The following is a 13,934-nucleotide window of genomic DNA, read 5'->3' as shown; positions in this document are numbered from 1 at the left end:
CTCAACCACTTGACAGCTAAATTGGTCACCCTCCTCTTATCAAACTTTAGCTTTTCAATCTATATTCCTACATGGTGTTTGAGGCAGAAAAAACCTTGTTGAATGTCAACTATTTAATTCTCTATATTTCCAAATTCTTTCCTTTAAATCTATTCTCCAGACGCTGTTAATATGACATTCCTAAGGAAATGAGGGGATGCCCTTCAATTGGGGAATGGCTGAATAAATTGTGGTATATGTTGGTGATGGAATACTATTGTGCAAAAAGGAATAATAAAGTGGAGGAATTCCATGGGGACTGGAACAACCTCCAAGAAGTGATGCAGAGTAAGAGGAGCAGAACCAGGAGAACATTGTACACAGACACTGATACACTGTGGTACAATCGAATGTAATGGACTTTTCCATTAGTGTCAATTAAATGACCCTGAACAACCTGGAGGAATCTATGAGAAAAACCACTATGCACATCCAGAGGAAACACTGTGGAGTAAAATCACCAAAGAAAAACAACTGCTTGAATACATGGGTCAAAGGGATGTGGTTCAGGATGTAGACTCTAAACAAATATCCTAGTGCAAACAACAACATGGAAATAGGTTCTGATCAAGGACACAATACCCAATGAAATTGCATGTTGGCTGTGGGAAGGGTGGGTAGAGGGGAGGGAGGGAAACAATGTAATTATTGTAACAAGGAAATTATTGCTGAATTGATTAATAAACTAAACCAAATGGAAAAACAAACAAAAACCTCATATTAAATATCACATTGTCAAGCAAAAAAAAAAAATATGACATTCCTAAAATACATGTCTGATCATGTCACTCCTTTACTTAAAGTTCAACAGTTCCCTATTGCTTCTAGAATATAAAGGGGAAACATTCTTAATCTAGTCTTTAAAGTCCTCCATACCCATTTACATTTACATAATACATATTTTTTTGATTTCTCTTTTTCATGCATTATCAATTTCTTTCCTTTTTCTTTTTAATTCAAAGATATTTTATTTTCCTGATTACATTGAATAATAATTTTAAACCTACATTTTCCAAAATTATAAGATCCAAACCATCACCCTCCTTCCTCCCTCCTTCCTCCCATCACAGATGGTAAGCAATTTGATCTTGGCTATACATGTATGATCATGCAAAACACACTTCCATTATGAGTCAATGTTGTAAGATCACATTCATACAAAGAAAACTGTAAATATACCGATGCAAAAGATTGTATGCCTTTATCTGTATCCATATGATCCAACAATTCTCTCTCTGGAGGTAGGTGGCATTTCCCATCATAAGTCTTTCAGAATTGTCCAAGTTTTCACAGTAGATCATCATACAATATTGATGTTATTTTGCTCAATGTTCTCTGGTTCTCCTTATTTCACTCATACATTATCCATTTCCATCACATTGTCATTCTAGCAGTTTCCTATACAAGACATCCTGTCTCAATTTTGGGTATGAGTGTTGATAGTCACCTCTATCTGTACTGCCTTTTAAGATCTCTAGCATCCACTCAAGTTCAACTCAATTGCCACTTCCTAAATAATGCTTTACTCATTCTTCCCCTTTCCTTGCCCTATGTTAATTCTCTCTCTCTTTTGAAATTATTGTATTTACTTCTCTGTATATTATTTCATTTCTATAATAGAATATATACATATATTCTGGGGACAAGGACTTGTTTCCTTCTTTCCTTCTAGTGTGCTCAGTGTCTGATATAGCATCTTGTACAAGATAGAAAAGAATAAATGTTTATTGAATTATTTAAATTTAATTGATCCACTTGTTATAATTATTTTCCATGTAAGCTCAAATTCTATTAATTCATTAGTGACTTGTGATCTTTTGGACTAAGTCCTTAAAAGCTTGAATCACTTGTTTGTTCCTTAGGGTATAAATGAATGGATTTAGGAGGGGAGCAATTGAGGTTTGGAGGATACCTACGCCCTTATGGAAAGTGACATCTTCTTTTGATGAAGGTTTAATGTACATAAAGATGCAGCTGCCATAAGACAGGGAGATGACTATCATATGGGAGGAACAAGTAGAAAAGGCCTTTTTCCTTTGTTGAGCAGAAGGAAATCTAAGAATGGTCTGTATGATGTTTGCATAGGAGAGAACCACCAGAGCTAGAGTGACCAGAAGTGTCACCATGGCTAAGAGAGAATCGATTAACTCTAACAGGCCCGTGTCTGAACAGGACAGCGTCAAAAGTGGAGCAGTGTCACAGTAATAATGATTCATGGTATTGGATGAGCAGAAATTCAGATGACTTGTCATTATATTTGTTGGGGCAGCAACCAGGAACCCAGCCAACCAAGAGAAGAAAATGAGCAGGATACAGACTTTGCTGTTCATGATGGTTGTGTAATGCAGGGGCTTGCAGATGGCAACATAGCGATCATAGGACATGGCAGTAAGGAGATAAAACTCAGTGGCCCCTAGGAATATGGCAAAAAAATATTGAATGAAGCAGGCAACGAAGCTTATGGTTTTGCTTCCTGTGGTGATACTGAACAACAGTCTGGGAGTAAAAACAGATGTGAAGAGAATTTCTAAAATGGAAAAATTTCGAAGGAAGAAATACATGGGAGTTTGCAGATGAGAGTCTACCAATGTGAGGATGATGATGATCAGATTGCCCATGATGCTAAACATGTAGGTGAGAAAGAGAAAGAGGAAAATCACAATCTGAAACTCAGAGGCATCTGTCAGGCCCAGTAGGATGAATTCAGTCAATGTAGTAAGGTTTTTCATTTTAACCTTGGCTGGAGCTGAAGTTGCATAAAAGAGAAATCAATGACAGAAGAGGAGAGGTTCAGGTTAAGAGAGTCAGTGGAATAAGCACATGGACATGCATACTTTTGATCATGCTTCCCATAAACTCTTTTTTTTTTAAGTGCAAAATAGCTTACCTTGAAAGTCCTTTTCAGGACCTCCCTATGCCAACATTTCCCTATGCTTAATTTTAAATATATCATGATGTGCCAGAGAGCAACCAGAGAAGAATGATCTCAATGGTAGGAATAACAAGAGTCCACATTGACAGGATACTCTGGATTATGTGGGGATGCTTAGTAAGAGAACAGTTTGCGTGACATAATTCAGGAACTGTCTCCAAATATTTGAAGTCATGTCACGTGGAACAGGACTAGACTTGTTTGAGAATAGAGAAAAGAACTAACAACTGGGTATGTGTTTTCAAGAGGTGGATTTCAGTTCAATGCCAAGATAGTGTCTAACAATACTGGTCCACCCAGAGTTGAAAGGCTGCCTCAGGAGATAGTTTCTTCTCTCTAAAACTCTTTACCTAAAGGTTGAATAACCATTAGGTGGGAATGATGTGAAGGGAATTCCTCTGTAGAAAGGGTGGTCCACATTTGAATTCCCTTCCAAATCAGGGATTTAGTACTTCTCTTGATCTACTTCACATCTTTTTAAACATTATTACCCATTTCGTATTATGATTTATTTGTCACATTCTGGGATTTATAATTTAAGAAGGACATTGGAAATATGGAAAGTGTTCAGAAGGAGGAAGCCAGGATGGTGAAAGACCTTACTGGTTGAAGGAAGAGGGTATGTATACTTTGCAGGAGAAGACATAGGGGACCATGATATCTCTCTTCAACTATATGAAGGGCTGTCGTATAATGGAGGGTTTCAGGATATCTGCTTGGCACCAGAGGGCAATTAAAAAAAAAAAAGACAAATTTGGATTTAATACTAGAATAAACTTCTTACCAAACAGACCTCTCCAAAAGTGGAATGGGCTCCCTTAAGAACTGATGGAAGCTCCTTCCTTGGATATCTTTAAGCAGAAGCCAGATGGCTAATTGTCGGGGATAAAAGGGATTCTTTTTGTGTATGAGTTGGTCTAGAGATGATCACCTAGATATCTTCCAACTCTCAAATTCTGATTCATGACTCAGCTCCACTTATCTTTCTTAATCCCTCCATTCCTGCAGGCATTTATTTGTCTCTTTTTCTTCCTTTCTCTTGTGTGTTCTCTGGTGTTTTCCCACATTATATTCATAGGGACCTGTCATTTTCTCCTTTCCCCCCTCTTAGAACCAATGGGAACTCCTCAGCTATAGCTATTGAAGAAGACAGTGAAGGGCACACAGTGATACTTGCAATCTCCCCTCACTCTTCCAGTAAGAATTTTTAGTGAGATCTGCACATTGCTGCATTTCTGCAGGGATTTCAGATCATATGAATCAACACTTTATGCATAGATAAATCGCCTCCAATTAACAATTGTCTCTAAATATACTTTAGTTTACCAGCAGGAGATTTTTTTTAAATGGAGGGCATCATAGATTATCACAGTTGGAAGAGATTTCTGTATTTCTCTAGTTCATCTCATAAATCAGTGAGGTAGTGCAGTAGACAGAGCACTGTCCTTGGCATCAGAAGGACCAGAATTCAAATCTCACTTCAGATTCTAACTGCATGACCCTGGACAAGCTACTTAACCCTGTTTGCCTCCATTTTCTCATCTGTAAAATGAGCTGGAGAAGAAATTAATAAACCACCTCCGTAACTTTGCCAGGAAAACCTCAATTGGGGTCATGAAGAGTTGGATCCTACAAAAAGTCCAATTCATTTTTGATCAAGAATTCCATCTCAGGGCAGCTGTGTGGCTCAGTGGATTGAGAGCAAGGAGAGAAATTGGATGTGCTATATTCACATCTGGCCTCAGACACTTCCCAGATGTGTGACTCAGGGCAAGTCACTTGACCCCCATTGCCTAGCCCTTACCACTCTTCTGCCTTGGAACTAATACACAGTATTGATTCCAAGACTGAAGATGAGGATTAAAAAAAAATTTTTTTTCACACTTTCTCACTTCTAAACCTCTTACTCACTCTGCTCTGGGCCAGCTTCCCCTTTCCTCCATCTGACGGTGGAAGGAACATATAATCCTTAGTGTCTACTTGAGTAGGAGCAAAGTATTTTGCTTCTTTGCCCCTTATTTTCTCTTATCTCCTGCAGTGGGGGCCTTTGGGCTTCCCTGACCACTTTTGACTGCCCAAATAATTATTATCTTTCCTTTGATTAAACTGAAATGTGCCCCCTTTACTTTGCTCCTGATTTAGCCCTTTAATGCAACTGTGCTATTGGCAGGGGGCCCTTGTAAGGGGACCCAGAGGAGTATTTCTAAGGAGTGTTTCTTGTTATCTGTTTTGAAGTCTCCCCAATGTAATCTTGCCAGGAAGAGTGTCATTGGCAGTTGAATCTTCTCCATTTCCTGGCATCCTCTTTCTTTTTGCCTTCTCTGTCTTCTGCCTGATACCTGTATCAAGTCTCTCTCTCTCTAACAGAGTACCACCTCAGAGCAGGGAAAGAGGTACACATGTCATTGGGGTAAAACACGTTTTAGCAGAGTGATGGAGCTTCAGGGAATGTTTCCCAGAAGCCAGCAATCTTTTGTCACCTTCATCTTCTCCTGGCTTTGTAGCATCTCCAAAACAAAGAGCACAACACTATCATTTCTTTTCTCCTTTTCCACTCCTTATGCCCAACCTCCATCCTTCCTCAACTGCTCAAACTGAAATGTCATTGCTGATTCTTTCTCCATGATTATTACAGCCATTGATCAGATAAACTTGGGCTCTCAGGAAATTTTACTTTCTATTTAGTTGGATATCCTAAGATCTCTGCCCACTCTGGCCATTAGCTTTGGACCTTCAAGCTGCCAACAGAATCTTTCCTTTTACGACTTTACATGCAGATTATTTTCTTGAATTACAGTCACAGAAAGAAAAAGAAAATGTGGGTACTATGGGTTGGTTGAGAGTCAACCTGGCAAGCTAAGGACATAAACTCCTAAAAGCCTAATTATATCCATTCAAGTTGTTCATCTCAGATATCTGGAGAGGTAAATCAAAGCTCAGTTCTTGACTTAGAGACAAAGTAGGAGCCCAATGCAACATATTTTAGGTGAATTCCTCACCAAATCCTGCCTCCTCACAATCTCAGAAAAGGATACTGTTATGGCTAAAAAAAAAAACTTTAAAAGAAGATTAGCAACAAGCACAACCTTGCCTAGTCTCCTGCTAACCTTGTGAATATTTATACATTTTCTGTTCTTCATATTAATACAACATAAGACCCTGAAGAGCAGGTCCTACTGAAATAAAGAAAAGGGGAAAGTAAGAAGGAAAGAGAGGAGACTGGGAAGGTTAGACTATGCCTGTACTTTGTATTCCAGAAGAAAGATGCTGGTGACCTCTCAAGGCGACAGATGGGCTCTTGTGTGGGATCCACAGTAACCAGAAAGAGTGAGCTTTATCTGCTCTCTTCACTACAGTCCCTGGGGAATCAGCTGAATGAACAAACAAAGGTACCCTGGAGAGCTTAATGAACTTCCTTTCTTGATAATTTTGGAAACACACCATATCCAGGGTAAGGCAAGTGGATTAGGAGATAAAGGGATTAAGGCACACTGAAAGCATCATGGACAGAATTCCAGACTTGTTCCAATCTCAGTCATCTCATTTGGGATGACTGATTTAGACAATACAAAATTTAATGAAAATAACATTGACATTACATTTGGAAATAATAATCATATTCAAAGTAATGGAGGTGAAATAACAGTTAAATATGAACAGTTGAATGGAATGTCAGACTTAGTAAATGTCAGGACAGCCAAGGATTCAAATGGAAGACGTGAAACCAACATTCTAAGTGGCAAAGGGGAATCTGGCCAAGTAATATTATATGACCTTAATCATAGATTTTATTTGAATTCATTGTCCAATGAAGTAGAGGATATAGTACATTCAACCTCAAATGAAGATCTCATAGGAAATCATTTAAATCAAGAAAATTTAGCTGATTCAACCATACAGCTGGCAGAGGGTAGCAAAGAAATGAACAGTGTGACTCAGTAGCAATAAACACCTTAGCTACACAGCCAGAAACATGTATATGGAGTACTGTAGGGAAGAATGAAGGCACACATCCCACTACATCATGGAGGGAAAGGCTTCTATCTCTACACAGTCAAAGGAGAGGGAAGATGAACAAAACCTTCAGGCTAATTATAGAGTAGAACTTATAAATTTTAGTAACAGTATTGCATAGCTGCAAGAAGCAGTGAAACCCATACCAGCAAATATACCACCTCAAAACAAGAATCTAAAGCTTAGCAATGAGAAACAACCAGAAATAGATTTGGGAAACATAAAAGCTAATGACATAGGGTTAGATCAACACAGAAAGCCAGAATTAACATCTGACACAAATGTACAAGGCACTAAACAAAATCCAATGAATAACATAAGGATTACAGAATTCAGTGACTCAGAATCAGAAACAGAGTCAGAAGGAATACCAGATGATATAATAATAATGGACCAAGATAGTGATTTAGAACAAGTACCACATCAATTTTTTAAGCTTTATGAGGAGGTGGATGAAGAAGAGAATGTGTGGGACACAAGTGAGAAAATTGTATACCTGAAACCAGAACAATCAAAATCTTATCAATATTTTGATGATGAGATGATCTTTGGGCACAGAACAAGTTGTATACCTTTGGAGGAACTTTATGCTAGATTAGGAGTTGATAATGAAGATTATCTTATAGAGAAATTGGATTACATGGCTTATAGAGATGATGATTTTGAATGGGAAGGAGGATATCAAGGAAATATTAAAGAACTGGAGGAGAAGAAATAGATATACAATTTCACATCTATTCTCTAACTTCACAAAAAACACATGACAAATAACATTCATGCAGTAAGAGTGAAACCAAGATTACTTTGAGTTCCATAGGGTAACATACAACACAAAACCTTATTAGGATGAAAACTAGTCTTGGGTAGAAAAAGAAATATATTCTGACAAAAGAACAACTAAGCAATTCAATCACAACAAGAAAAAACTCCTAAGCTTTTAGCAGAAAACTCCAACTTCATAACTATGACAAATACAAACACCTAGAATGCTATTGAAGCATCTATTCACATTGGATGAATTTGTTATCAAAGACTTTAACACCAATTATAGATGAGAACTGAAACAGGTTATCCATATCTCTCAATCTTCATCCTAAAACAATCAACAATCTCTACCTGGGGAAGGAAGAGAGGGAGGGTATGCCATGAAGATATTACTTCATAGTTTTAGATATCTCAAAAGAAACAACAATGTGATCATGTCACCAATGAAGATACATGCAAATGACATCTGATAAAAAAAGAAGAAGAAGCCCTAGTCATAAGTACCAGCATGAATACCTCTAAGGGAAAAAAATCAATAATAGTCCTTGTAAATGAAATCCTATGAATGGAAAACAAAGGAAAGTACACAAGACTACGAATCAAAAGAAAGTACAGACAAGAGAGCATTGCACATGTTAAAATGATAACAGAAAAGCTCCGCAAAAGCAAATAAAACAGCTCCAGAAAGAAATATAGTCAGTAACACAAAGAAAAACATGCATTTAAAAAATTAGCTCCAAAGAAGTCTCTACATAACCTATAAAAAGTCTTTGTCAACCATAGTAACAACAAAGAAAGTAACAAAGTTATTTAACATGACAATATAACTCCATGACCAAACGAACTACATTATATCCAAATACTATCTCCAAGACATATCTAAAGACAGCAAACAATAAATCCCCTTGTGAAAAAAACTCAAACATCAAAAGACAAGAAAACTTCAAATTCATATTCTTAACAAAATTCTAAGACCTTATACATTATACATCACGCAAACACCCACTCATGAAGATGATCATATATAATGCTTACTTCCACACAGGAAGAATAACTAATTAATTCTGACAAGCACTCATGAAGAATTCATATCTTACTTTCATGCACAATAGAAAATTGCAGTCTTACATACATGCACGTGTAAAAACCTTACACGCATGCATGCTCCCAATTGTTCCAGTAGGTTGCTGATTGTTCCAGTATGTTCCTGAATTAAAGAACACAGGACTACAATCAAGAACCACAGCAGACAAAAAGAGGCATGCTATGCAGATGCTGATGACCTGTCAGTCAAATGAATGGTCTATTTGGAAAGTTACTGGGAGAAACAGTTAGAGCCACAGAGAAGCAATTGTCAGTGGGAGGAGGAAGGAGTGGTAAGAGGGGGGAGATTCAGGAATCATGTAACCATGGGAAAATACTCTAAATAAAGAAGTAAAAATTCTTTTTTTAAAGAAAAGAGGATCACTGAGCATTGTTTCTAATGCTATAATGATACTTTCCTGTCTCTGTGGACACAGGTCCCATCGCTATCTCTTTAAACCTGTTTTAATTTATGCTGATTATATGGTAGATTCATTAATTAATTTGATCCTGAATCCCCAAGGAACCTGCTGTTTTCTCTCTCACTAGATTCCTCAAACACAATTAGTAGATTTGGCAGATAAAAATTTGTGAGGGAAAACCCATCTCTGTGCCCAGTTGTGAAAGACTATTTTCTCTGTAGTATAGTTAGGTCTGGAAATTGTTCTTACTTTCCAGAGTTCCCAGTTTCCTAGGTGCAACTATATGGCACAGTGGATAAATTGCTGGGCCTGGAGTCAGGGAATCTGAATTCAAGTTTAGCCTGACCCTTAGTAGCTAGGAAACTCTGAACAAGTCATTCAATTTCTGTTCATCTCAGTTTCCTCAACTATACATTGAACACGTAACATAGAGGTGTTTTGATTTTTTTTTTTTTTAGAAATCTTAGAACAGAGCAAATGATAAATGCTTAATGAATACTTTTTCATTCCTTCTGAATTACACCTCAAAAGAACATTAGAGGTGATCTGAATGAACTATTTTATTTACAATTTAAAAAATTAAGCATCAGGAATTTCAAGGTTGAAGAGATCAAAAGTAAAAGCTGGAATTCAAGCTTATATGAGCTTTTCCTTTCCCTCCATTCCTGCCACCTGTCTGCACTGTTGTTCATCTTTGATTCACTCCAGACATCTTTGAGGTTATTCCAGTTAATGATGATCTCTATGAAGCACTGACAGAAAAGTAAGTAGGAAAAGAATTTACACATCACAAGTTTTCTCATTCTATATCCATAAAGATTATACTTACATGGAATAAATCCATTGTTTTATAAAATGGACAGACTGTCTACTTCAGAAATTAAAACTTTTGAAATTTCATTAGCTACTTGAACAATCAATTCTGAGATATCACTTTTTATGAGAAAAATAAGACATTTGAATATTACGCCCTTATTATGATGAATAGTCATAGTGTTGACCTTAGTAAGAGGAGATTGTGTGCACCATATTGTGATTTGCAGGGTGTTTGAAAAACCCCATTATTAAAACATCCCTGGGGTGCCCACTAACAAACATTTAAGAATGGAAGACATGTCCATCCTCCAACAAAATTCCTTATATATGAGCGAAACATCCCTGAAAGGGGTAAAACCTTAATACAAGAATTGCAAAGGGCATGTTTTTTGTAAAGCTTCCACAGGTTCACAATAATGTGAAAATGATCCATGACAGTTCTTAGTCAATTGAAGAGAAACACAAACTGCTTACAAATTTTCTGTCTAAAAGAACTTATGGGGGAGAGAGATAGACAAAATCTTTTGCCAAAGCAAAAGATATTGATTTGAAAGTGATATAGAAATAAGCAATTTACACTGGAAGGGACCCTAGAAAAGAGTAGAATACAATGTCATCATTCAATCAGTAAGAGAAACTGTTGATCATTCCACAGGAATTGTTTAAGGAGGGGATCAATGTAATACTGGAAATGGGAATTCTCAAGTAGAAAAATTTCTCACCAAATGCCATTGATCTCCTCCTTTACTCTACATCCTCCTCCCCACACCCAAACTCTCCCTCTCTATTTTGTGTGCAGATTTATCAGAATTCAAAAGACAGGGATGAGAAATCACACAGCAATAACAGCATTCATCTTGCGGGGACTGACCGATGACCCACAACTGCAGGTTTTGCTTTTTATCTTTCTGTTTCTCAACTACTTCTTGAGTCTAACTGGGAACCTGACCATCATCACCCTCACATTGGTGGATCCCCACCTGAAAACTCCCATGTATTTTTTCCTCCGAAACTTTTCCTTCTTAGAAGTCTCACTCACAACTTCCTGTATTCCTAGATACCTCTATAGCCTGTCAACTGGAGATAAAATGATTTCTTATAATGCCTGTTTCACACAAGTATTTTTTGTCATCTTTCTTGGGGCAGCAGAGTTCTTCCTTCTGGCCACCATGTCCTATGATCGCTATGTGGCCATCTGTAAACCTCTCCATTACACAACTATTATGAACAGCAAAGTCTCTAACCAGCTCTTGCTGAGTTCTTGGCTGGCTGGATTGATGATAATCCTCCCACCTCTTGGCATGGGTCTTGAGTTGGAATTTTGTGACCCCATTATTGACCATTTTTCCTGTGATGCATTCCCTATGCTAAAAATTTCATGCACAGACACACAGTTGATAGAGGGGGTGGTTTTAATCGATGCAATATTGACGCTCATCATCACCTTATTCTTAGTGGTTCTCTCCTATGCCTCCATTCTCAGGACTATTCTAAGATTTCCCTCTGCTCAGCAAAGGAAAAAGGCCTTTTCCACGTGTTCCTCCCATATTATTGTTGTCTCCATCTCTTATGGCAGTTGTATTTTCATGTATGTCAAATCTTCTGGAAATGAACAAGTTGATTTGAACAAGGTAGTTTCAGTTCTAATGGGCTCTGTTGCCCCTGTGATGAACCCCTTTATTTATGCCTTAAGGAACAAACAAGTCATACAAGCCTTTAAGAACTCAATTAAAAAGATTACAATTTTCACAAACAAATAAGAAAGAGATTATGGAGCTCAACATGACAAATGATTAAAGAAAAGTCATTCATCATTCTGGAAGCCTTTGTCATGTTTCTTGCTGTATGTAGCAGTCATGGTTGTCATAGTTCTTTTCTCACTAAGGAAGAACCATCCCCTATTGCTTAATTCACATACAGGCTCATTAATAGAAGTCTTTCCTCCTCCCTTTTTTGTTATAATCTGTGATGCTTTCTGGACTTCACTTACTTGCTACAAAACAACACTGCCTTGTCGGCTATTTCTATGTCTCATTAGCTCAAGATTACTCACTCCTTTAAGACAGATTTTTGAGATGAATCAATTTGGAGTCAAGAAGACCTCTATTCCAATTCTTCATTGGACACTCACTCTAAAAAACAAATAACAAGTGAATGTGCTTAGAGGGGTCAGGAATTTGAGAGGGCATATAGCCCACTTCCCTCCCTCTATACATAAGGAAACTAAGATCCAAATTTATCACCACAGTCAATAAGCATTTATTAAGCTTTTTTTAAGAAGCCCTGAGGATATGAAAAAAGGCTTTTGACAGTTCTTCCATTCACAGAGTTCACATTCTAGTGAGTGATTCATCAGGCAAACAAATATATATAGATATGCTATAGAAGAAGAAAAATAGTAAACAGAATGAAGGCAGTAAAATTAATAAAACCAAGAGGGAGATATGAGGAAGGAGAGCATTCTAGGCACAGAGAACAAGCAGAGAAAATGCCTACAAGCTGAGAGATGGAATGTCTGTTCATGGGACAGCCAATAGGCCAGAGTCACTGGATCAAATAGCAAGTAGTGGAGAGTGAAGTATAAAACTGGAAAGATTCAGATAAGTGACATACTATAAAGGCCTTTGAAATTCAAAATTAGTTTTTCCATTAGATCCTTCAGGCAAAGAAATGTGGCATTGGATGGTATTGAGTGGGGGGAAGAACAAAATGGAATATATGCTTCAGGGAAAGTTTAGTAGCTAACTGGAGAATGGATTGTAGAATGGTTGGAGACTTGTTTGAAAGGTAAAATTGACAGGAATTGACAGCAGATTGCATATGGGGGAAAAGAAAGTGAAGATTCAATGAAGGAGACATCTAACTTGCCAAATCAGGGCACCAGGATAATAATTATGCCCTCAACAAATAAAAAATTTTGAAGGGGGAGGACAGGGTAGAAGGAAAGAAAAATATTTCATTTTTAAACATGTTGAGATTAAAATACTTTGGATATATATTTTGAGATATCATAAAGGCAGTTAAAGATGGGAAACTGGAGATCAGCAAACAGGATAGAACAGGTTATGTGGATCTAAGAATCATTAGCATTAGCATTATAGTTAAATCCTAATTTAGGATTTAGAGAATTAGTTAGGATTTAGAGAGTTAGTAAGATCATCAGGTGAATTAGGACAGAGGTAAAAGAGAAAAAGACTCAAGACACCTTCCTGAGGGTTAACAATAGTTAGTGGGCATGATTTGGATAAGCATTCTACAAAGAAAAATGAAGAGGAGTTATCTCAAAGGTAGGAAGAGGACAAGGAGAGAGTTGTGACCTGAAAACCTGGAGAGAAGAGAATATCAAAGAAGAGAGAATAAACAAAATTGTTCAAGGCTGAAAAGTATTGAGAATGGGAATTTAGAAAAGACCATTGGATATTGCATTTAGAAAATCACTGGCAATTCTGGAGAGGGTAGTTTCCATGGAGTGATGAGTTCAAGAAGCTACAATGTAGAGTGTTAAGAAAAGTGTCAGGAAAGAATAAGTTGAGAAACCTGTTGTAGATGTCCTTCTCAAAGAATTTAGCCACAAAGGGCAAAAGTGATTTAGGATAATAGTAGGGATGGAAGAATCAAGGATGTATTTTTGAGGATGAGAGATCCATGGACATGTTTGTAGACCAGGAAAGGGGCCAGTATATAGGGAAAGACTGAAGGCAGGTAAGATAGTAGGTATGACAGAGAGGATTTCTTGGGAAAAATACATTGTTTCCCTAGACCCATAAAGACACTAGGCAAGATCATACAAAGCAGTCAATTAATTGCCCTATGATTTCATTGACCATTGCTTTACTTTCCACACCAAACATTCCCTCCTTGAC

General features: G+C 37.3%; 2 protein-coding genes across 2 annotated transcripts; one reads left to right on the top strand and one right to left on the bottom strand.

Annotated features, from left to right (window-relative positions):
* Positions 1–1,838: 1,838 nt before the first annotated feature.
* Positions 1,839–2,768, bottom strand: LOC130454779 (olfactory receptor 2AP1-like). Its single transcript, XM_056800976.1, has one exon. It carries the CDS (start codon positions 2,766–2,768, stop codon positions 1,839–1,841), a length of 930 nt encoding a protein of 309 aa, XP_056656954.1.
* A 6,954-nt stretch (positions 2,769–9,722) lies between these two features.
* LOC100031281 (olfactory receptor 6C2-like) lies at positions 9,723–11,831 on the top strand. The gene has a single exon (XM_056800975.1). It carries the CDS (start codon positions 10,797–10,799, stop codon positions 11,829–11,831), a length of 1,035 nt encoding a protein of 344 aa, XP_056656953.1. The 5' UTR covers positions 9,723–10,796.
* The last annotated feature ends 2,103 nt before the right edge of the window (positions 11,832–13,934 follow it).

This window comes from Monodelphis domestica, chromosome 5 (assembly GCF_027887165.1).
Source record: "Monodelphis domestica isolate mMonDom1 chromosome 5, mMonDom1.pri, whole genome shotgun sequence".
In the NCBI taxonomy this organism is placed as follows: domain Eukaryota; kingdom Metazoa; phylum Chordata; class Mammalia; order Didelphimorphia; family Didelphidae; genus Monodelphis; species Monodelphis domestica.
Note: the sequence above shows the minus strand (reverse complement) of the source record. Positions and strands in the feature narration are given on the sequence as shown.

Excerpts from the sequence above, each read along its gene's own strand:
- LOC130454779 (XM_056800976.1), bottom strand. The coding sequence starts at position 2,768 with ATGAAAAACCTTACTACATTGACTGAATTCATCCTACTGGGCCTGACA.
- LOC100031281 (XM_056800975.1), top strand. The coding sequence starts at position 10,797 with ATGCCATTGATCTCCTCCTTTACTCTACATCCTCCTCCCCACACCCAA.